This window comes from Phacochoerus africanus, chromosome 5 (assembly GCF_016906955.1).
Source record: "Phacochoerus africanus isolate WHEZ1 chromosome 5, ROS_Pafr_v1, whole genome shotgun sequence".
In the NCBI taxonomy this organism is placed as follows: domain Eukaryota; kingdom Metazoa; phylum Chordata; class Mammalia; order Artiodactyla; family Suidae; genus Phacochoerus; species Phacochoerus africanus.
In genome coordinates, this window is record NC_062548.1 from 45276675 (window position 1) to 45299601 (window position 22927).

Below are 22927 nucleotides of genomic sequence, written 5' to 3' on the forward strand. Positions count from 1 at the left end.
TGGTAGCTTCTTGTCCATGTCATTCCTCTGATGAGGCAGGAATTCTTAGAGCGGCTGAGTTCCCTACAGTAAGGGTTGGAACCTGTCTGTCGCAGGGTGAGTGTGTGCCCAACACGCACGTGGAGCGGGCGTCCCGAGTCACCACCCTGAGCTGGCACCCGACGCGGCCGGTCCTGGCTGTCGGCTGGGAGACCGGGGAGGTGGTGATCTTCAACAAGCAGGACAAGGAGCAGCACGCAGTCCCCCCGACGCACACCGCCGACCTCACCGTCCTCACCTGGAGCCCTGGCGGGAACTACCTGGCCTCGGGGGACAGGGTGAGCCGACCCGATGACGCGGACTTGGTGTCACTCGAAATGTGTGCTTGTCAGAGTTCCCTGGTGGCTCAGCGGCTCAGGTCCCTGGCATTGTCTTGGCTGTGGCGTGGGTTCTGTCCTCAGCCCCAGTACTTCCTGCCATGGCACAGCCAAAAAAAGAAAGAAAATAAATGTGTGCTTGCTGAATCCACCTGACCTTGTCGGAGGAGATGGCCAAACTTGTTTTATGTTGGGAGCAGGGCGGGAATATTTTATTCTGCCATCTCAGTCCATGGCAGAAGTCTGCCATTTTAAATCAGCATTTCTGGGTACCTGCAAGCATGGAGTGGCATCTTAGGTGCGGTCACTGTGAGGCACCTGGATGCCAGTTTCCTGAGCCCCCTGCCCCTGCCTGAGCGTCCCTGGTCCTAATTGGCAGGTCGCTCTGCCCCACGGGATACTCGGCAGTACCCGGAGATGTTTTTGGCTGTGACCACGGTGGGCGTGGAGGGAAGAGGTGCTACTCGGCATCCTCCAGGGCGGCGGGCAGACCCCAGGGCAGAGACGCACCAGCCCAGCGTCAGCAGTGCCCAGGCCGAGAAACCGGGCCTCAACCTAATTGGGTTCACAAATTACAGCAGAAATTTATAATGTGTTTATCCATTTTACGTGTTTAAGGTAACACATGTTTCAGAGTTGAAAACGTACAAAACGGTGTATGCTGTGAAAAGCCTCTCCAGCCCCGCACGCCCTGCAGACACACAGACAGACACACGCATAGACACACACACAGGGACACACAGACACACACACACAGACGCGCGCACACACACACGCACGCAGCTTCAACTCTCAGAGCTTCTCAGGAGCACGTGACGCTTTCCTTCCCGGCTTCCAAGCCCGCGGGGCTCTGCTGTAGAGGAGGTGACAGAATAGCACAGGGGAACCCTGCACCCTCCGCACGGTCATTGGTTATTCATGTTTGGCGCATCTGCCGTCTCTGTATTTGTTCCATGAGCAGCATTAAGGAACCCGACCAGCATCCATGAGGATGTGGGTTCAATCCCTGGCTTCGCTCAGTGCGTTAAGGATCCGGTGTTGCCATGAGCTGTGGTGTAGGTCGCAGACGTGGCTCGGATCCTGCGTGGCTGTGGCTGTGGTGTTGGCCGGCAGCTGTAGCTCCAATTGGACCCTGAGCCTGGGAACCTCCATATGCCAGAGGTGCAGCCCTAAAAAGACAAAAAAGAGAAAAGAAAAGAAAGGCATGTTTTAAGGACTGAACGCAGGACACTTGTCGTTCCCAGAAGTGGAGACGGGAGGCGCCCTGGAGAGTTTCTGGTCGCTTGGTTGAACACTGCTAGACTGTCTGCCTTGTTCACAGCGCACACGTGGTAGTGTTGCAATTTACAATCGGGACAGGGACGCGCCCACGCGCTGTTGCACCGTGTAACCCTTGCCTTCCGCCGGTCCCTCCGTGAAGCCTGTGATGTTGGCTTTTGCAGCTTGGAGTCCTGATCTTGTGGCGGCTGGACCAAAGGGGTCGGGTCCAAGGAGCGCCCCTGCTGAAGCACGACTACGGCCAACCCCTCACGCACTGCATCTTCCGGCGCCCCCCGCCTGGCGAGTTCGTGGCCACATCCTCGGGGTGGGCCGGCGGGGGCGGGGCTCTCCTGAGCCGGGGGCTCGCGTGAAGTCCCCCACCTTCGTCCAGGGAGCCACGGGGAATTGTGTCGCGCTTGCTCGCAGGGACCTCGTTCAGTTGGCGAAGGCGGCCGTGAGTGGTGACGAGAAAGCCCTGGACATGTTCAACTGGAGCAAGAGCGGCCTTGGAAGCGTCCTAAAAATGGGGTCTCAGGAAGGCCTGTCCTTCTTTGTCAGCTTGACAGATGGTGAGACACTCAGGCTGGGGCTCTGGGACCCTGCAGTGTCTCGGGGTGTCCGGGAGACGTTGGAGACAACGGGGGCGCGTCTCGGCATGAAAGCACAGGCTGTGTGCGCCACTCCCGGAAGGACAGCTGTTGGGGGGTTTCCTCCAGTGTCCAAAGCGCAGCTTCCCCTGGATCCGTGGCGACAAATTGAGCTTTGCTTGCATTTGAAGGTTTTTCACGGTGACGCGACGGGTCAGCAGTTCCAGGTGACCTGCCCGCCTCCCAGGGCTCTCTGTCGGGCACAGGATCACAGGCCTGGTCCTGCGGCCTCCAGCCCCACAGGGGGCGCCGGCCCAACTTCCACGGGCCTCCTCCTGGGCCCGTGGCGAGGCCTGCAGCCCTGGTAGACGCAGGGTGGCGTCCAGGGAGGTAGAGAGACGGTCACGAGCGCAGGTCCGCGGTGGGACGGAGGCCCCAGAGGCGAGCCCTGGGCCAGGCGCTCGTCCTGGTAGTGGTAGAGGGACCTTGCCTCCCAGGAGGTGAGCAGACAGAGTGGCCAGAGGGGAACTGGAGGGAGCGGCGATGTGCTCAGGCATGAGGCTGCCGTGTGGACACCCCGCGGGGCTGCCCCACTCGGGAGCCGCGCACATGGGGGTGCGTCACCCCCTCTCTGTGCCTCAGCCTCCTGATGCGGAAATGGGGAGCAGAGCAGCCCCACCTCAGGAGCTCCCTGCAGATGCCCGCTGGGTCCAGTCACATGGCACTCGCAGCGGGTCTGTCACAAACCTGCGACAGTTTGCCTCTGGATTGGCCTGGACCATTGAGCTGGATGAGATCTCAGGTCGTCCTCTGGGAGTGAGAGGACAGACGGCCGGGGGGGCTCTCCTGGAGGAGAAGCCACTCTATCCTGGGGCCCTGGGCCCGCGCAGCGCCACTCTCAGGAGCTGCAAGCAGATGTAGGAGGTGCCAAGGGGCCCCGGGCCGAGGCCCAGGCAGGGCGAGGGCATGCAGGCAAAGCCCGGCCAGGGTGGCCTCGGCCCGTGGGTGCCAGCCCGGTGGAGGCTGCGAGTCGGGAGGTCAGCCTGCGGGTGAGGGTTGTGCAGGTGGCGGAGGGGCTGGTGGAAGGAGGACCAGCAGACCCCGGGGCCAAGGCCAAACTGACCAATGACAGCTGATTTCAGAGACGGCAGCCTTCCCGGGGACCTGCCGGCGTTTTTAAAAAGTTTCACTTATAAATGGGTGTCACTAAAATGTTCATTTGGAAGCGTCCTTGCACAGAGAGAGAGGGCTGTGGTGAGCGTCCCTTTCCCATAGGGACCGTGCACCACGTGGACGAGGAAGGCAAGACAGCCTGTGCGGCGGCCACGGACAGCTGCATCCAGGCGCTCTTCTACGTGGACAAGAGGCAGGCACTGGTGGCCGTCACCGAGAGCCTGCTGCTCTGCCTGTTCACGGTGACTCCCGAGGGCGAGGCCACCAAGGTGCTGAAGGTGCGAGCCCGCCTCGTTCTGGGTGGGGAGTCGGTGTTCGGGAGCCACCAGCAGGGACCGTGTGCAGAACGCGTCCGGGGCCTGGCGGTTGGCACCGCAGTTCCTTCCGTGACGCTGCCGTGGGCAGGTGTTGGTTTCCCCGAGGGGCGTGTGGCAGGCACAGCGGAGGTCGCCCCGGGGCTGCTCGTCGCCCTGGGGCTGCTCACCGCCCCAGTGCCGCTTTTTGGGTTTACACCCGGGGAGTCCGTGGTCCTCGGAGGCCACGGAACCTCCTCCGAGAGGCTCTTGTCCGTGAGGAAGAGTCGGTGTTCACGGGGTCGTTTGGGCTCCCCTGTCTACACAGCAGTTGAAACGTGGTGTCCGAGTCCCATGCGCCTGGGTTCAAACCACACCTCTGCTGGCTCGTGGGCCCTGGGAGGTGTGCTGCGCCCTCGGCTGTGATAGCCGCCTCGCCAGGGCTGGCCACTCAGCGTCGCTGGCCCTGTGCCGTGCAGGTGGCCGTCGTTGCCCTGGCCGGAGAAGCTGGGCCGCGCTTCCCAGCGCCCACATGCGCCTCCTTCCCGGTTGTTTCCGTCTCCAGGTGAAGCTGAGCGGGAAGACGGGTCGCCGGGCAGACGTGGCTCTGATCGAAGGCAGCCTTCTTGTGAGCGCCACGGGGGAGGCGGTGCTCAGGTGCCAGCCTGCCTCCCGGCACCCGGGCGGGAGACTCCAGCGACCAGCTCTGAGATGGGAGGACCACGTCAGGGGCCCGGGCCGGGGAAGCGGGGGCCCGATGGCTCCTGCTCCCCTGCGCCTGGGCAGGTGGAACCTGCACGAGGGCTCTGGTGCCCGCCTGGCTGCTTTGGCCTCCGTGACTCCCGAGGGTCTCCCGTGGCCTCTGTGCTCAGAGCTCCTGGGGCCTGTTGTAACCCGGACTCTGTCCCTGGGACCTTCTTTGATGAACAGCTGGTCCCTTTGTCATGAACAGGGAGTCAAATAAGCTGATGGCGACGTGCTTTTCTCACCTGAGTCCCAAGGGCTGGGTCTTTCCTCATTTTTGCAGTTTGCTCTGCACGTCGTGCGCACGGTTTAATGACTCCCCCCCACCCCCCGCCTTGCCTCCCTGTCCCGTAGGTTCTGGGACTTAGACCGAGGAGAGAATTACCTGCTGAGTCCAGAGGAGAAGTTTGGTTTTGAAAAAGGCGAGAACATAAACTGTGTTTCTTACTGTGAAGTCAAAGGTGAGACTTGGTGGCGGGAGGGAGAGAAGGGGCGGCCTCAGCCTTCGCTCTGGGCGGCAGCGACGGTGACGTGGGGTCCGGGGAGCATGGCCTCGCCTTTGCCTGCAGTGGTGACTCCCTCCACTCAGCCCAGAGCCAGAGCTTTGTTGTCCCGCGTGACGGTCGAAGCCCCTGGTCAGAAACAGGAGCAGCCTGGCGGCATGAGTTGGTGTCTGTTCCTCCAGAAACACGGAGAAAAGTCAGTGTGAGAAACATTTTATATGCAGATGTTTGAGATACGGGGGTTCCTCCTGTGGCACTGGGGTTAATGATCCGGCTTGTCTCAGCGGCAGCACAGGTTCAACCCCCAGCTCGGTGGAGAGGGTTAAGGGTCTGGCGTTGCAGCTGCAGCTGGGATTCCACCCCGGCCCAGCACGCACACCCGAACCACACACGCGCATGCACACGCGAGCATGGACACACTCACACACATACACACGTGCCAAAACGCACAGCCAAACCACACATGCGAGCGCACATGCGAGCACAGACACACACACACACCCCCCAACACACATAACATACACAACAGCAAGCACACCCAAACCACACACACGCACCCACACGCAAGCAGGGACACACACACACATATACATATGCCAACATGCACAGCCAAACCACACATGCAAGCGCACGCACGAGCACAGACACACACACACCAACACACACAACACACGTACCAGCACACACACCCAAACCACACACGCACATGCACACGCGAGCATGGACGCACTCACACACCAGCACGCACACCCAAACGACATGCGCACACGCGAGCACGGACACACACATACCAGCATGTACACCCACAACCACTCGTGCACACACACACACTCGAGCACGCATGCCCACCCTGTTGCCCGCGGTCGTGAGCTGTGAAGTAAGCCCGGGAGAGCGGGAGAGCCTGGAGCAGGGCTGAGACTGGTACTGTAGAGAGGGTGGTCAGAGAACGGGGCTTGCTCCGTGTTTATCCCTTTTTAACTCCACGCAAACTTTATTTTTTCATTTTATTATTTGTTGTCTGTTTGTTTTTCTGTCTTTTTAGGGCCACACCCGTGGCGTATGGAGGTTCCCAGGCTAGGGGTCCAATCGGAGTGGCAGCTGCCGGCCTGCACCACAGCCCCAGCCACGCCGGATCCTCAGCCCGCTGAGTGAGGCCAGGGGACGAACCCACGTCCTCATGGACGTCAGTCGGGGCCATTAAGCACTGAGCCATGACGTGGGCTCTGGGCACTTTGTTTTCACCTCCAGGTCTTCTGGCGGCGGGAACCGACAGAGGGCGGGTAGCCACGTGGAGGAAGGTGCCAGGCACCCCGAGCGGTCACAGGCTGGAGGGCAAGGACAGGTGGACCCTTCACGCGCCTGCTGAGCTCCCCGGAAGCATCACCCAGATAAAGGTGCGGCATGCGGTGGCTCTCGGCAGAGCCAGGCGGTGCTGGCTCTGAGCCCATTGTTTTCGGTGATTCAACCCGACGTAGAAACAGCCATGGGGGAGTTCCCGCTGTGGCTTCGTGGGCTGTGAACACGGTTGGTATCCATGAAGATGTGAGTCGGCTCCCTGACCCCGCTCAGTGGCTCAGTGGTTTAAGGATCTTCTGTGGCTACGAGCTGTGGCGTAGGACACAGATGTGGCGCAGATCCCATGCAGCTGCGGCTGTGGCCGGCAGCAACAGCTCTGATCCGACCCCTAGCCGTAAGCTGTGAGTGCAGCCCTGGAAAGCACAAAAGAGGAAAAAGAAAAAGGAAGGAAGAAAGGAAAATAGTTTAAAGGCCCCTTGGATCTCAGAATGCAGATAAGGGCTGGTGGGTCTGGAGGAATCTCTGTTCACCTGTTACTGGTACCTCCCCATCCCTTTCTCACCCGTTTATCTTAGAAAGAGCGTTACTGAGACGGGTAACATATGCCGAACGATTTGCAGCCCATGCAGAGCTGCGCAGGTCTCATGGTATTAGCACGTGTTCATTGCCCGGAGAGACCCTTACCTATCAGCACCGGTCGCTGCTTTCACCCACCTCCCTGACGTGCCTGCCTTTCTGCCCACTTGGACCACAGCATGGCTCCGCTTGCTGCTGGCTGGTTGCTCCTTCACCCCCCGCAGTCCCTCGGGGTGCTGACGGCTCCACGTCCTGGGCCAGGCCCGTATGCGATCTGGGCTCTGAGCTGTGCTCTGGCCTGCGTGGAGCTGGCTGCTCTCTTGATGCTTCCTCCTCTTCACGCACCAGCCTCCGCTGTCCTCAGGCGTGTCCTTGGGCTTGAACCTGCCAGGTTCTGGTTCAAAGTCAATTGTTCTTCTTTTTGTCTTTTTAGGGCCGTATCCATGGCACATGGAGGTTCCCAGGCCAGGGGCTGAATCAGAGCTGCAGCTTCGGGCCTACACCATAGCTCATGGCAACGCGGGATCCTTAACCCACTGGGCAAGGCCAGGGATCAAATCTTTGTCCTCACGGATGCCAGTCAGATTCGTTAGCCGCTGAGCCATGACGGGACCTCCCAAAGTCACTTCCGTGGGGCGTTCTCTGGTCTCATGACTGCCTTGCCCCTCCGGGAAGGGTCCGGAGCGTGGGGGTGGGCAGAGGAGCTGGCTCCTCTTGGGGGACCCCTGCTGCAGAGCCGGGAGCCGGACACACCAGACTCTCGGGTGAGGCACGAGCTGGGGCGAGGGCCTGGGGACCTCTGCCCTGCGGGTCCCACACCCACCAAGCACTGGCGTCTGCCAAGCTGAGGCGGGTGGGGCCACAGACACCGTTCCTCTCTGGATTTAGGGCACATTCCTCGTTTACCCTGTGCTCAAATCCAGAGCAATGGACGGCTGTGTTTTCATCATTTTCCCAGTTGCACCCAGTCCGTCTATACGGTTCCTCACCTGCCACCTGGACGTTGTCACAGATCTGCTCTGAGTGGGGTTTTTACAGTAAAATGTACTGAATCCACATTAATCAGGAAACAAAGACTTAGTAACGAGTTTAGGGAGACCTTAGAGGAATTTTCCACGTTACCTTTAGATCTTCGTCTCAGGTCATAAATGAACACAGTTTCTAGATGAATTTACAAATTAAGTATTGCGAACATTAGGTCAGAATAACGGGCTAAAAAGGCAGTATACTCAGGTCTGTAGAGAAAGTGTAACTTTCTCGGGTTCAAGTAATAAAATTAGTTGCAAAAGCAGAGGGACAGTTTTGAGCCCAGAAGAGTATTTCATACAGAGCAGCAGCGAAGAGGAAGCCAGAATTAAAGGAAAACTGAGCAGAGTAAATGTGCCCTTTAATGGCTTGATCAGAGCCCCAACGTTTCCTGATTTTCTTTTCTTTTCTTTTTGTTCTGGCTTTTTGTCTTTTTAGGGCTACACCCGTGGCATATGGAGGCTCCCAGGCTAGGGGTCAAATCAGAGCTACAGCTGCGCCTAGTTGGATTCATTTCTGCTGCGCCACGATGGGAACTCCTCCTGATTTTCAGTGCATGGTTTTTTCTTCATCTTAACACTGAAGTTGACATTCCAGTCTCCCAGGTGATGTGTACATTCCAAGCATCGGTTTTTGTTTTCTGTGGAAGAAGCAATATTTACATAGGAAGCTATTGTTTTAAACTGATGGTTAATTTTACATGTTAAATTTAGTGATACTTTGGAATCAAAGATAAGAAAACTCATATTTATAAGAAAAACATTAAGTATGTCATTGGAGGAGTTCCTGTCATGGCGCAGGGGCTAACGAACCCGACTAGGAACCATGAGGTTGCGGGTTCCATCCCTGGCCTCGCTCAGTGGGTGAAGGATCTGGCGTTGGCACGAGCTGTGGTGTAGGTCACAGACACGGCTCGGATCTGGCATGGCTGTAGCTGTGGCGTAGGCCAGCAGCTGCAGCTCTGTCTCGACCCTGGACTGGAAGCTTCCATGTGCTACAGGCACGGCCATAAAAAGAAAAAATTACAGAAGTAGCATTTGGCGTCACTCGACAAAAGCTGGTTAGTTTCCTACAGTGTGTAAATTTGCTATCCATTTATAAAAAATAGACACCCCTAACTTAACATCAGAAAACTAAACTCTAGGAGATGCTTGGGAGTTCCCACTGAAGTGCAGTGGAAATGAATCCGACTAGGAACCATGAGGATGTGGGTTCGATCCCTGGCCTCACTCAGTGGGTTAAGGATCCGGTGTTGCCATGAACTGTGGTGTAGGTCACATATGCGGCTCGGATCTGGCATTGCTGTGGCTCTGGTGTAGACTGGAAGCTGCAGCTCCGATTAGACCCCTAGCCTGGGAACCTCCATATGCTGCAGGTGTGGCCGTGAAAAGCATAAAAAAAAAAAAAAAAAAATGCTCAACCAACCAGTCAGGCCAGACACGAGTCAGAGTAACCACACAACTCGACCCCCGGATTCAACTCGCAGTGTTGGCATTTTATAGTTTTGCTACAAATTGCACATTTTATGCATATACATGTTTTAAATCCTATCTTAAGCAAGGAGGAGAAATAGTGCTGGGAAGTCATTCATGAGTCCTCGCTTTTGTAACGTTGCCCTGACTGCTCCTCTCTTCCCTTCCCTCGGGGTGCTGTCGCCTTCGGAATGAAGTGGGGGTCCAGGAAGAGCCTTCTGGCCGTGACCAGCAGCAGCTCCGTTGTGGTCCTCAGCGAGCAGGCCGTGTCCTCGCACTTCCACCAGCAGGTGGCCGTGGTGCAGGTCTCCCCGCGCCTGCTCAGCGTGTCCTGCCTGTCAGCGGGGACGACGCACTATCTGCACACCGACATGCACGTCAGCGGGGTGTTTGCCACCAAGGTCACTTCCGGGGTGACCTTGGGGCCGGGGCGGGGCTCGGCAATGTGGACAGAAAGGCCCGGTGGGGCCTCAGGGTCGGGGGCACCCGAAGGCCCAACAGACGGGCGGCTTTTTAATTTCTGTGCCGCTTTTTAGGATGCTGTTGCCGTCTGGAACGGGAAGCAGGTGGTGATCTTTGAGGCTTCCGGGGCCGCGTTCCAGAGTGCAGGTGCGTCTCAGACCCCGGGAGCTCTCGGCACCTGCGTTGCCCTCTCGCCGTCTGCTGGGGCAGGGGGCCCCATGCAGTGGGCAGAGGGCTGGCCCGGGGCCATGGGGAGGCCCTCGTGCCACTTCCCGTCCCTAGGCCTGCCTCTCTAGAGCCAGTGCTGCTGCTCCAGCCCATGCAGCCAGGGCCCCCTGGCGTCCCTGCTGAGCCCAGCCGAGGTGAGACGGTCAGACGGCTGGGAAGTGAGGCCGCAGGCGCGTGTGCTCTTGGGGAAGGGCGCACACACCTGACCCCTGCGCTCGGCCCGGCGGTGATTCCCCGGGTGCCAACCAGGGCCAGCCTCCATGTGAAGAGTTCAGGCTGGATCCTCAGAGCTGCCCCCCCCCCCCCCCCCCCCCCGCCGCCCCCGCTCCATCCATCTGGCTCTCCAGCTGCTTCACTTTCTCTTCGGGGCTGCTGTAATGATGACCACAAAGCGGGTGGCTGTTCGGGAAAGTTACTCCCTCCTGGTTCTTGTGGCCAGATGGCCAGAGTCAGGTCCACTGGCCAGGACCGTGGTATTGGCAGGGCTCCAGAGGCTCCAGGGATGGCTTTGCTCCTTCCTCCTCACCGCTTTGGGGGGCTGCCAGCAATCCTTGGCGGGCGGGCGTGTCACTCGTCTCTGCCTCCACTGTCACATTGTTCCTCCCTAAAAATCTGCCTCCCAGAGTTCCAGTCATAGCTCAGCGGTTAGCGAACCCGACTAGTATCCATGAGGTTGCAGGTTCAATCCCCGGCCTTGCTCAGTGGGTTAAGGATCCAGCATTGCAATGAGCTGTGGTGTAAGTCAAAGACTCAGCTCAGATCCTACGTTGCTGTGGCTGTGGTGTAGGCCAGCAGCTCCAGCTCGGATTGGACCCCTAGCCTGGGAACTTCCATATGCCACGGGTGTGGCCCTAAAAGACCAAAAAACAAAAAACAAACCCTACCTCCCTTTTATAGGGACGCTTGTGATTCATTTCTGGCCGACTTGCATAATCCAAAATAATCGTCTCATCTCTAAACCGTGGCATCTTAGGCCCTGTTAGCTATATTCATAGGTTGCAGGGATCAGGACCTGATATCTTTGGGGGACATCTTCCAGCCCAGCAGTGACAACCGGGCCACGTTCCGCAGCGAGCGCTCCCAAGGCAGCCAGGTGACAAGGCTGCCGCTGTGCCGCAGCGCCGCCCCTCTGGCCGTCTCACTGCGGTTCCCTGGCGGTCGGTCTTTACTGCTAGATTCCAGTCTTCTCATCATCAGTTGCTCTGCCAGTTGCTCTAATGTTCACGTGCAGATGCTTTTCAAACTCCGAGGCACTGTGACAAGACTAGCTGCTGCTGAGGTGATGTGTATCTTTTTTTTTTTTAGGTTCCTTCCTGTGTGAGTCTCCAGTGTTAGCCATGCATGAAGAAAGCGTTTATACAGTGGAGCCAAACCGAGTCCAAGTTCGAACCTGGCAGGTAAGCTGCTGCTCTCGAGCAAGCGGACTGTCATGCTAATGACAGGGCAGAGGGCTTCATTAGTATTAGTATTTGTCTTTTTAGGGCTGCACCCGAGGCACATGGAGGTTCCCAGGCTACGCATGGAAACGGAGCTGTGGCTGCCAGCCTACGTCACAGTCACAGCAATGCTCCAGATCCGAGCCACATCTGCGACCTACACCACAGCTCATGGCAACGCCAGATCCTTGACCCACTCACCAAGGTTCCTGCGTTCTCATGGATACTAGTTGGGTTTGTTAACCACTGAGCCACGATGGGAACTCCAAGACAGGGCAGAGTTCAAAATGCCATCTCTGGAGTTCCCCTTGTGGCTCAGTGGTACGAACCCAACTAGTATCCATGAGGATGCAGGCTCAATCCTTGGCCTTGCTCAGTGGGTTAAGGATCCAGCATTGCCGTGAGCTGTGGTGTAGGTCGCAGACACAGTTCAGATTCTGCGTTACTGTGGCTGTGGTGTAGGCCGGCAGTTGCGCTAATTTGACCTCTAGCCTGGGAACCACCATATGCCACAGGTGTGGCCCCCCCCAAAATGGAAAAATAAATAAAATGCCATCTATAAATCAAGCCAGATCAGGTTCCCCCAATGGCTAGTGGTGAAAACGGATTCTTGGAGAACTGTTCCGTCTACAGCTGTCGTGACGTCAGATGCAGGGAGGGGGGGCAGTAGCCTTTTGCGGTGAAAAGGACCACAAAGCTGGACCTTGGGTGTGTGGGGTTGTGACGGGGAGGAAACGTTTGTGTTTAACGTGCATCCTGAGGGCTGAGGGGCCGTCAGTTCAGGACACGTCTTTAGACCGACCTCTCCCTGCATGTGGCTTTAGGTGAGGCCAGGATGGGAACAATGTGAGCCTCCAAGACAGCAGGCCTCTGGCACGCATCCTCTTCTATCCCAGGGGTGTGTGGTGAGCAGACCACCCCTGCCTGCCCACGTCCCAGGCACACCTGCCGGCCGCCAGGGCTGACACAGTGCATTGGTTTCCCAAGCCTGCCGGGGCACGTGATCACAAGTTGAGTGCCTTAAAACAGTAGAAATTTATGGAGCTCCTGCTGTGGCACACCGAGGCCCGCAGCATCTTGGGAGTGCTGGGACATAGGTTCGATCCTCAGCCCAGCACAGCGGGTTAAGGACCTGATGTTGCCGCAGCTGTGGCTTAAGTCATGACTGTGGCTCAGATCTGATCCCTGGCCCGGGAGCTCCATGTGCCTCAGGGCAGCCAAAAATGAGAAAACAAAAACAAAAAAAACACATGGAAATTTATTTTCCACACAGTTCAGGAGGCCAGAAGTGCAAAATCTAGGCGTGGACAGGGCTGTGTCGTTCTGAGGGAGAATCCCTCCCACGCCTCTTGAAGCCTCTGCTGTTGCTGGCATCCCCTGTGTTCTCAGCCTGCATCACTTCACTTCAGCCCGCGCTTCCGTCTTTACATGGCCTTGGCCCTGTGTCTTAGGACACTCGTCCTCGGATTTAGGGTCCACCCTAATCCAGAGTTGGACAACTGCATCATGGCATAGTGGAGACGATCCCAGGCCTCGCTCAGTGGGTTGCAGATCTGGCGTTGCCATGAGCTGTGGTGTAGGTCACATGTGGCTCGGATCTGATGTTGCTGTGGCTGTGGTGTAGGCCGGCAGCGGTAGCTCGGATTGGACCCCTGGCCTGGGAATCTCCATGTGCTACGGGTGTGGCCCTAAAAAAGCAAAAACAAACAAAAAAACAAAAAGTTATCTCCCTTTGAGAGCCTTAGTTATTTCTGCAAAGGCGCTTCTTCCACATTTATGTCAGGCGGACGTATCCCTTCGGGGCTGCCTGTCAACACAATACATGAACTGGGTGTCGTGCGTCAGTGTTGAGAACGCCTGTGATGGCACTGGTTTCAGCTCAGTGTGACTGCTTTGTCCAGCTCTGAGTTCTTTCCTGGGGTCTAGCGTTTGGTCTCCCAGGGCTGCCGCATCCGTATCTAGCATGCTGCTCTTCCACTCCTCTGTTCAGCATTCCTCAAGGAGCTTCCATGGAGTTCCGCCTTCTAGCAGGAGGGTCCGATGGTAATGGGTCACACTGAAGCTGGAGGGGGTGAGACGTGTTGCAGGGGGAGCACTGGGATAGAGACCTGCCCTGCCAAGGAAGCCACCCGCAGTCCATGAACCTCCTGGGGGACACGCGTGGGGAGGGAGCTGGGGCCTGGGGAGACCCCCAGCACCTTTCAGGTCAGAGGGAAGTCGGAGAGGCTACAGCGAAGGAGGGTTAGGCCTGGCAGGGCATCAGCTGAAGAAAGAGTGCCTTGCACGATGCTGAGGGTGGTTTTGGAACGTCAGCTGTGGACATGAGCCGAGGTAGGGAGGCCCTGCCTAAAGACAGATGAAGGGGCAGCTGAGCTGTCAGAGGAAAGTCCTCCAGAGCTGGAGGGTAGAAGGCGTGCGAGGAAGGAAAGGCCAGTGGGCAAGAGTGAAATGTGCACTAGGGAGAAAACGAAATGCCTTCTGGGAAAGAATGATAGGCGTGCTGGGAGGGGCCGCAAGGCCTGCTGGGAAAGAACGATAAGCATGCTGGGAAGGGGTGAGAGGTCAGCTGGGAAGAGAGAGGGCTGAGGAGTGTCTGACCCTAGAGGGCCTGCAGTTGAGCCTGTTTTGTTGATTTTCTTTTCTTTCTTTTTTTTGGCCTTTTTTTGTCTTTTTTGCTTTTTAGAGTTACACTTGTGGCATATCTATGGAGGTTCCCAGGCTAGGGGTCTCATCGGAGCTACAGCTGCTGCCCTGCACCAGAGCCACAGCAACATCAGATCCGGGCCGCGTCTGCAACCTACCCCACAGCTCATGGCAACGCCGGATCCTTAACCCACTGAGCGAGGCCGGGGATGGAACCTGCATCCTCAGGTTCCTAGTTGGATTCGATCGCCACTGTGCCACGACGGGAACTCCTATTTTGATTTTCCCTGGGCAGGGGGCCGGCTGGAGTTGGCAGTTCAGGGTGTGCTGAGAGGCTTGGGGCAGAGGGAGGAATCGAGGAGGAAGTGAGTTGTCTCCTTTGCTGTCTGGGCTAACGTGGTACCTTGAGCTGGAGAGTACAGAGGCAGAGCAGGTCTTCGAGGCAAGGGGCGAGCCTGAGGCCCTTCGGACACCCTTTGGGGGCGTCCCAGAGCCAGCTGGAAACACTGCTCTGAAGTAGCAGTTTGGGAGTTTGGACGTGTGGATGTAAAGAGGAGTGTCGAACCGATGCTGAAGATCAGGCGTTCCGGAGTTCACCCGGGACCAGTGTGTAAGGAGCAGCAGGGGAGGGGTCGGGCGCAAGAACCTGAGACCCACTGTCCCTGCTCTGTCACTCAGCTGTGGTCTGTGACTCAGTCGTTAGCTCATTCTACAAATGTGTATTAAGCGCCTACTGGGTGCATGGAAATGAAGATGAGATTCTTTGGTTCGGCTCTCATCCCCACACCGTTCCCTCTCACCCTGAGTTTCCTGGACTCTTATCCCGCTTCCTGGCCTGTTCCGTGGGTCTCTGCGCCTGGCCTCAGGAGCCCACTAAGTTCTGTTGGAACCCCTCGCCCTCTAGCCTGCCTCTAGCTCTCCGCTGCACTGGGCCTGGCCTCCATCTGCCGCTCGCTCGCTGCCCAGGCCGACACTCACTGAGCATTGGTCGAATTGAGCCAGGCCTCTCTCACCTCCGAGGAGGCGGGTCCATTTGTCTTAAAGACGCACAAAAGCCTAAGCTTGGCTGGGCCCGTGGCCACCCTTTCCCGAAAGCTATTAGGCAGAGGAACACTTTTTTTTAAATTTTTTATTATAGTTGATTTACAGTGTTCTGTCAATTTCTGCTGTACAAAGAGTGACACTTTAAAACAAAGGATTTGGAACTATCCATGGCTTAAAATCCTCCACAGTCTTCCAGTTTCACTTACAACAAAATCTGACACGTCACCTTGATCCCACGTGACCTCTGCTCACTGCCTGCCTCACCAGCCAAGGTCCTTCCTGTGCCAGTGGGCTTTCTCCTCCTGGGCCGCCAGACACAGATCTCCAGTAGCTCCTTCTCCACACTCTCCGTTCACATTTGCCCCCCAGACAAGGCCTGTTTCTCAGGCGTTTATTGGAGAGTGATGCATGCGCAGGAAAGTGAGCAGGCCGTGTGTGCAGCTCAGTGAGGTTTCCCACATGGACACGCGCAGGAGGGGGTCACTTCCCTTCTGCTCGCAGCCTCCCCCAGATACTAGCCACACAGTCAGTTTCATCGGGGTGTTAAGGCCCTGCAGACAGCGCGCAAAGACCACCCCAAGCAGGTGACATTCACCACCTCACTGCTCTCGACGGTTTCATGGGACTGTCCCGGCCGTCAGCTGACTGCACTGGCCCAGGCTGAGTGACGTGTGCACCTGCTTATTCACCTGGCTGCTGTCTGTCTCCCCTTCTGACCGTGAGCACCGGGGACCCCCGAGGGCGGGGGATGGGGTGAGATTCCGGCAGCAGCCGGGCCCTTGACTAGCGCTTCCTTTTTATGTCTTTTTAGGGTCGCGCCCACAGCATATGGAGGTTCCCTGGCTAGGAGTCCATTTGGAGCTACAGCATCGCGGGAGCCAAGCCGTGTCTGCGACCTACACCACAGCTCACGGCGATGCCAGATCCTTAACCCCCTGAGTGAGGGCAGGGATCAAACCCACGTCCTCACAGATGCCAGTCAGGCTCGCTAACCCTGCACCATGGCGGGAGCTCTGAATAATGCTTCCTGAACTCCCGTGCCTCCTTCTCCTCCTCAGGGGACCGTGAAACAGCTGCTGCTCTTCTCCGAGACGGAGGGGAACCCGTGCTTCCTGGACGTCTGCGGAAATTTCCTGGTTGTGGGGACGGACCTGGCTCACTTTAAAAGCTTTGATCTTTCCCGAAGGTACGGTTTTTGTCCAAATAAAAGTATTAGGCTTTTAAAATTAGGAGACAGTATGGTGGGTGGGAAGTGGAGCGGACCCAGCAAACTCTTTTATGTTGTCATCTCAGCATCAATGTGCCAGTTACTTTTTTGAACTGACACTGTAAAACGTAAAGGATTTGAAACCGCTTGTAGCTTAAAACCCTCCAGAGTTTTGTAAAACCCGCCTACATCTTTTTTTTTTTTGCTTTTTTGCAGCTGCACCCACCTGCAGCACATGGAAGTTGCCAGGCTAGGGGTCAAATCAGAGCTGCAGTTGCCAGCCTACACCACAGCTCACAGCAACACAGGATCCTTAACCCACTGAACGAGGCCAGGGATCGAACCTGCATCCTCCTGGATGCTCGTTGGATTTGTTTCTGCTGCGCCCCAAGGGGAACTCCTGGATGCCTATGTCTTGTTTTAAATTCTTGTTCCGTGTGCCGTGGGGAGGGAGCAGCATCACTGTGTGTTGGACGCAGGCACAGGATGCATGGAAGGTTGTAGCACGAAGTCAATCTCAACATCTGTAAATTTAAAAAATCTTTTAGTTCAGGGGATCCCAGGATGGAACGCAGACAAGGCAGGACAACCCACTGAGTCACAGGCGCAGAACCATCTCCCTGGGCACCAGGTGCTGCCTGGGTCCCCGCGGAGCTGAGCGGAGACGGGAGACGAAGGCTCAGGGCTGCACACGGCACGTGCTCAGGATGAGGTCACTGCCCCCGGGCCGTGGGGAGCCAGTCCTGTTGCCGTCCAGGCTGGACGGGAGGGGGGCCCGTGAGAGGCGGGCTGCTCACTCGGGAGGAGGCTCCAGTTTGGCAGGGGCGGAGGCCGGAGCGACCCCTGTGCTGATGCTTTAGAGGCAGAGACACAGGTCCGAAGGCTGAAGCCGTGCGGAGCCTCGTGTGGAGCCGGAAGGATGCGTGTAAAGATAACCACGGAGGCACAGTGGTTAGACACACATGTCCCGGCTCTGTCGGCCGAGGGGGCCCGTGGGCAGTGACGCCCCAGGAGCGACAAGCACCCCCCGTGCCCGGATCTGCTCTGAGTCCTTCTCCAGTAAAAGGAGCCAGCTCCTCGGGGTGGGGCAGTGATTCGGGGCCGAGGCAGGACACACACAGGATGGAGCCCCAGAGATGAGATGGTTAATTGTCCCGTGGAGCCTGGACGGGGCCCAGGGCACAAAGGGGCACCGGGGGGAGTGAGGAGACAAACGTGAACGAAGCAAAAAAGTCACCCGGAGCTTCCGCCACACGCTGGTGTCGCAAACGATGGCAACAAACTCGAAACAACTGCCGGGGCGAGTTGAGTAGCTTTTAGTTTATCCTCTGATGGGGAAGCTCAGCTGTGAAGAGCTGGGCCGCCGAGACCCTGGCCGAGAGCGTCTCCCTGTGAGAAGGAACCAGGGTACCTGCCGTGGTTGTTCCTAAAAACACCTGCACAAGCCCCTGGAGCTGGGATAATGCGTGTTGATGACGCCTGGACCAAAAATTTAAAAATAAACTCCCCTGTGTCCTGAGGTCAGCCCAGGCCCGGGTCTCATGTAACCCAGGGGGGAGCGGCTGGGCCCCAGCAGAGCTCAGGCCTGTGGCCACGTTCCAGGCCTCCGTCGCCAGCTGTCCCCGTGGCCGTGCCACTGAGACCACGTCCCTCCCCGCAGAGAGGCGAAGTTGCACTGCAGCGGCAAGAGCCTGGCCGAGCTGGTGCCGGGCATGGGGGGCATGGTCTCGCTCAGGTGCAGCGCCAGTGGCAGCAAGATCAGCATCCTCCTCAGCAAGGTGGGCCCTCCCGCAGGTCCTTCTGCCCTTCCCGTGCCCGGGGTGCCCGCCTGCCCGCCTCGCCTCTGCCTGGGGCCGCCCAGTCTCCCCTCTTCTTGGCCCCCGTCTCGACAGAGCCCCTGCTCTTTTCTGCTGGCTGCTTTCTTCTGTCACCCCGCTAAATTGGCAGGGCGCGAGGGGTGGGGGGACAGTGGACGGACCTTTGAGCCTCTTGCTTGGAGAGACGGGCGACTTGGGAATGGAGGCCAGCGACAGGGTCACCGGTCAGGGGGAGCCGGTGCCTCGCGGCCCACCCGTGTCCGCCTCCTCGCTCCTTGACTCGGGGTTGATTTAGGGGTGCCCTCCCCATACGAGGCGCTCTGCGGGCGCCTGAGCACAAACTGACGGGTTAGGTGGGGCCCGGCCCCTCCCCTGCAGATGAGCAGGCTTGATCCACGTGAAGGTCGATGGCCCTGGTGAGAGTGGGGTGTCGCGGTGCCCGGGGCTGGCGGGCAGCAGCCAGGGGCACCGCTCTCGCAGGGCTCTGGAGGCTCCCAGGGGAGGTGGCGGTTGAGCTGGGCTGCGGACTCTCCGGGTGGTGGGGGGGGCACCACCCTGCCCAGGCCCTGGAGCCGAGGCCCTGGCAGACACGCGGCCTCACCAGGGTCCAGGTCCCTGAGGCAGGCCCCCAGGGGCGGCCAGGGGACCCCAGCAGCCAGTCCCCTGAGCTCTGGCCCCCTCCCCTAGGCTGACCACAGCCCCGATTCCAAAATCTGCTTCTACGACGTGGACACGGACACAGTGAGCGTCCTCGACCTCAAGACGGGCCAGGCTGACGGGAGAGAGGCCTCAACTGGGCAGGAGACGAAGTAAGTAGCCCAGCCAAGTGAAATTCGGGAGGATTTTGTTGGAAAACATGTTGAAAACGACACCCAGTCCTTTGTGGGCCTCGAGGTGGGTTGTTGCCGAGTGTATGTTGCACTCGGAGGTGCTCCCCGGTGGCCTGAGGTGGAGACAGAGGCGGAGCCGAGCCAGAGCCCTGGGCGGTCTGGGCAGCCTCCAACCTGTCTGCCAGGCTCCGAGGTTCTGGGGTCGTTGCGGAGGACCCCGAGCTTCCGAAAGTGCCATAACTCAGGTACCCACCAGAGCAGCCGCGAGGCCCAGGGCCCCGTCAGCGGCTGGTGGCGGGGAGGGTGTTTCTGGAGCACAGAGATTTTTCCCTGGGAGGGCACGGGTCACGCGAGGTTCCTTCTGCTGCCACGGAGACAGTCGTGGAGGCTGTGCCCACACTCCCTCTGCCCGCCCGTCGCGCAGGGGCCAGGGGGCGCTCGGGGCCGAGCAGGACGGCCCTGGGGCCTGCCTCTGCTCCTGTGATGGCCCCCTCCCCTCCCACTCGCCCCCATGCTCCCATCTCTCTCGGGCTCAGAATCTTCTCTGGAACCTTCTCTCCCCTGGCAGCTTTGATGCACACCTTCTGGGGCCCCATCTGCACACCCCGTCTAGGCCGCTTCTCTGTCTTCACAACACCCCCTTGGGTTTCTTGGCCTCGCTCCCCAAGAGCAGAGACCCGTGTTTGTCACCGGGTCCAAAACCGTAAAGTAACCTTCCCTTTCATGTCGTCATCCACCGGTCTCGTGTCCACTGCACCCACCCACCGCCAGGCATCCTGGGAACCCAGGGGCGCCTCCATCCTCCTACGGCTTCCCGTGGGCCCAGGCGCAGGGAAGGGGCGCGGCGACCCCAGCAGGGGCGGGGGCGGAGGCAGGGCTCCTGCCCAGCAGCTCAGGCACGTGGCAACCGTCCCGGATGTCACGCTTCTCCAGGTGGCGGTTGGGGGAGGCTGGCTGTCTTCTGTCAAGGGCCTGCCCTCTTTTGAGACCTGTTCTGTGCTGCCCCACCCCGTTGGTCCCTTGTGGTACTGTGGGCTGGGAAACGGGGAGTTTCTGAGATTCAAGGGAACCGGCCAGACAGCTGGGCCATCCCCACCCTGTGCGGCCCGCCCACCAGGCTGGGCACCCTTCACGAAGCTGAGTGGGGCCCGCCGCCGGGTACAGGGGCCGAGCGTAGTCTTTCTCTTTCAGGAGCCAGGCCCTGGGGGACAAGAGGCTGACGGGTCTCGTGCCCGTGAGCCACTTCTGGGACCAGAGCGAGCCCAGGCTGTTCGTGTGTGAGGCCGTGCGGGAGGCGCCGGACGCCGACAGGAAGGCCCCGGCCGAGCGCCCCCTGGTACGCGCGCTGGGGTGTCCGTGCTTAGGCGCAGGGACCATGGCAGGCTCCTCGGCCTCCCGGCCTGGCCCCCAGGGAGGCTCTAAGGGGTGGATTCCAGGAGCGAGGGTGCACCCCGGGGTGCCTGGGACCGGCCCCACCTGCCACAGGCCGTTTTCTCTCAAGGGCAGAGGAGTTGACAGGGACTCGGCCCTCGCTGGCCACACGTCCTGCGGCCCCGCTGCTGAGCCACCCCCTTGTCCCTTCCCCGGAAGAGTCGGCCTCCTCGCCTCAGCCACCGCCCTGCGCCCCCAGCACCCACTCCCGCCTGCCTCCCCCTCAGAGGGCCCGGGACACCTTCCAAGTCTGGCAAAGCCCGGGGCTGCCGGCGCCTCTGTGACCCACCTCATTCCAAGAGGGGTCATACGTGGGGTCCCAGGGGGTCTGCAAAGGCTGACTCGGCTCCCGCCAGAGGGACTTCCCTCCAGGATGCAAGAGTCTGCAGCCCTGGTGGTTTCTCTGACCCAGTCCGGTCCTTGGGTCCCCGTCCTTGGGTCTGTGTGGTGAGACGGGGCCAGGTGACCTCCGTGTCCCTGAGGTGGGGATGCCAGGAGAGAGGGCAAGGGCGCCGGGCCTTCAGGGAGGGTGGTGAGGAACGGAGGCATCACCCCGCAGGGGCCCCCCTCGCACCCTCCCCGGGCCCAAGTGCAGAGCAGAGGCTTCGGGTCAGAGCTGAGGCGAGGAAGGGCAGCCCCTGAAGCCCGGGGGCTCCTGAGTTTCGGTCCCACTGCGAGTCGGGTGTAGCAGTTCTCAGGCCAGAAGGGGCATCAGATCACAGTGGCGCCAGCACGGTGGGCACATGCCGGGGAGGAAGAGGAGGAGGAGGACTGTGTCCGTGTCCGCTCCTCTGCTTTCTCTGCATTTTATGTAAATGCCCCGGCACTGAAGTGGGATTGGACGCAAAACAGTGCAGCCACTGCCAGACTGAGACAGACGCTGTCCCACTGCAGGCGGACGTGTTGGTCCTGGCCTTCTTCGTGACCGAAGAGCACGGCTTCCTGTTACAGGAGAGCTTCCCCCGGCCTCCTGCCTTCCAGACGCTCCTGGGGGTCCAGGTGCCCCATTACTACTTCACGAGAAAGGTAGGAGCCCCACAGGCGCGCGCGGCCGTGTCCCCACGCCCCCTGCCTGCCGTGTCGAGGTGTCCACATGGGGACGAAGCAGGCAGGCCTTGCTCTTGGGACAAGCCGCAGAACCGCGAGAGGTGCCCTTCAGCTTTCCTGTTTTCTTTGTAAATAGTCTCTCTGCTTTTTAAAAGTCACACGGTCTCGTCTTCAGTATTCACTGTAGGAAAATCAGGAGCTGAGATAAAGAACTGGAGAGCAGGGTGGAGCCCATCTCTGGGGCCCCGGCCCGCAGAGGGGCTTGTGGGGAAGGGCTGGCAGGCAGCCTTTCAGGGCTTTCTGTCCTCAGCCTATGTGTGTACGTGTTACACATGTGAGGTTTTGGTTTTGTTCTTTTTGCTTTTTAGGGCCATATCCGTGGCACATGGAGATTCCCAGGCACGAGGTTGAATGGGAGCTGCAGCTGCCGGCCTCCACCGCAGCCACAGCCACACCAGATCTGAGCCGCGTCTGCGACCTGCAGCACAGCTCACGGCAACGCGGATCCTTAACCCACTGAGCGAGGCCAGGGGTCAAACCCGCAACCTCATGGATGCTGGTTGGGCTCATTAACCGCTAAGCCACAATGGGAACTTCCAGTGAGGGTGTGTTTTTACATTTTTGATCTCAGGGGGCTGTTTTCAGCACCCTCCCCCAGCAAACCTGTCTCAGATGAGCTATTTGCCCTCCCTGGGGCTTGTCTCTGCTGCCTGGTCCTGACCCCATCTCAGCATGGGGGGCAGGGGCTGCATCTGGGAGGGAGTGGGGCGGCCAGAGCAGCTGAAATGCTGGCTGAACGACTTGTTCTCAGCCGGGCACCCACACCCAAGGCCTGTGGAGTCTCACAAGTGAGCCACTGCTGCACTGGGGCCTGAAGGCGGTGCCTGGCCTGGCGTTCACGCCCTCGTCCTGTGGGACGGGGCTGCACCTTCCCTGGGCGGCTGTCCTCATTCTTTTTTTTTTTTTTTTTTTGTCCTTTTGCTATTTCTTTGGGCCGCTCCCACGGCATATGGAGGTTCCCAGGCTAGGGGTCTAATCGGAGCTGTAGCCCCTGGCCTACACCAGAGCCACAGCAACGTGGGATCCGAGCCGCGTCTGCAACCTACACCACAGCTCACGGCAACGCCGGATCCTTAACCCACTGAGCAAGGGCAGGGACCGAACCCGCAACCTCATGGTTCCTAGTCGGATTCGTCAACCACTGCACCACGACGGGAACTCCCTGTCCTCATTCTTGAGGTATCTGTGGACCCCTCCTCTCCTCAGGCCTGTGGTTCTCTCTGCTGCTTCTGTGTGACTGTTGCGTCCGAAGGTTTGCAGTGGGCGGACTTCCCTGGATTCTTTGGCTTTTCACGTAAGGTGACTTGGAGTCAAGTTCAGAGTCCACTGTGTTCTGCATTAGTGAGTGTGTCTTTGGTGGCCACAGATGGGGCGGACCCCGAAGGGCCCAGGAGGCGGTGGACACGCGACCTGAGCTTGGCCATGTGCCAGCCCAG

General features: G+C 59.0%; 1 protein-coding gene across 4 annotated transcripts in view; it reads left to right on the plus strand.

Annotated features, from left to right (window-relative positions):
• Positions 1-22927, plus strand: part of IFT140 (intraflagellar transport 140) — a 63838-nt gene that overhangs the window by 7436 nt on the left and 33475 nt on the right. For 2 of the 4 annotated variants that reach the window (XR_007135013.1, XM_047780977.1), the window contains 15 exons: positions 96-317; positions 1799-1941; positions 2043-2185; positions 3479-3654; positions 4235-4326; positions 4768-4874; positions 6165-6310; positions 9484-9687; positions 9823-9895; positions 11282-11373; positions 16158-16285; positions 17967-18084; positions 18811-18932; positions 20145-20289; positions 21279-21410. Coding sequence is in view for 3 of the 4 variants with exons in the window: in XM_047780977.1 (XP_047636933.1) it covers positions 96-317; positions 1799-1941; positions 2043-2185; positions 3479-3654; positions 4235-4326; positions 4768-4874; positions 6165-6310; positions 9484-9687; positions 9823-9895; positions 11282-11373; positions 16158-16285; positions 17967-18084; positions 18811-18932; positions 20145-20289; positions 21279-21410 (2043 nt within the window). In the remaining variant the exon portion in view is untranslated. The remainder of the gene's footprint in view (positions 1-95; positions 318-1798; positions 1942-2042; positions 2186-3478; positions 3655-4234; positions 4327-4767; positions 4875-6164; positions 6311-9483; positions 9688-9822; positions 9896-11281; positions 11374-16157; positions 16286-17966; positions 18085-18810; positions 18933-20144; positions 20290-21278; positions 21411-22927) is intronic. The other 2 variants (XM_047780979.1, XM_047780978.1) reach the window with 1 other exon arrangement.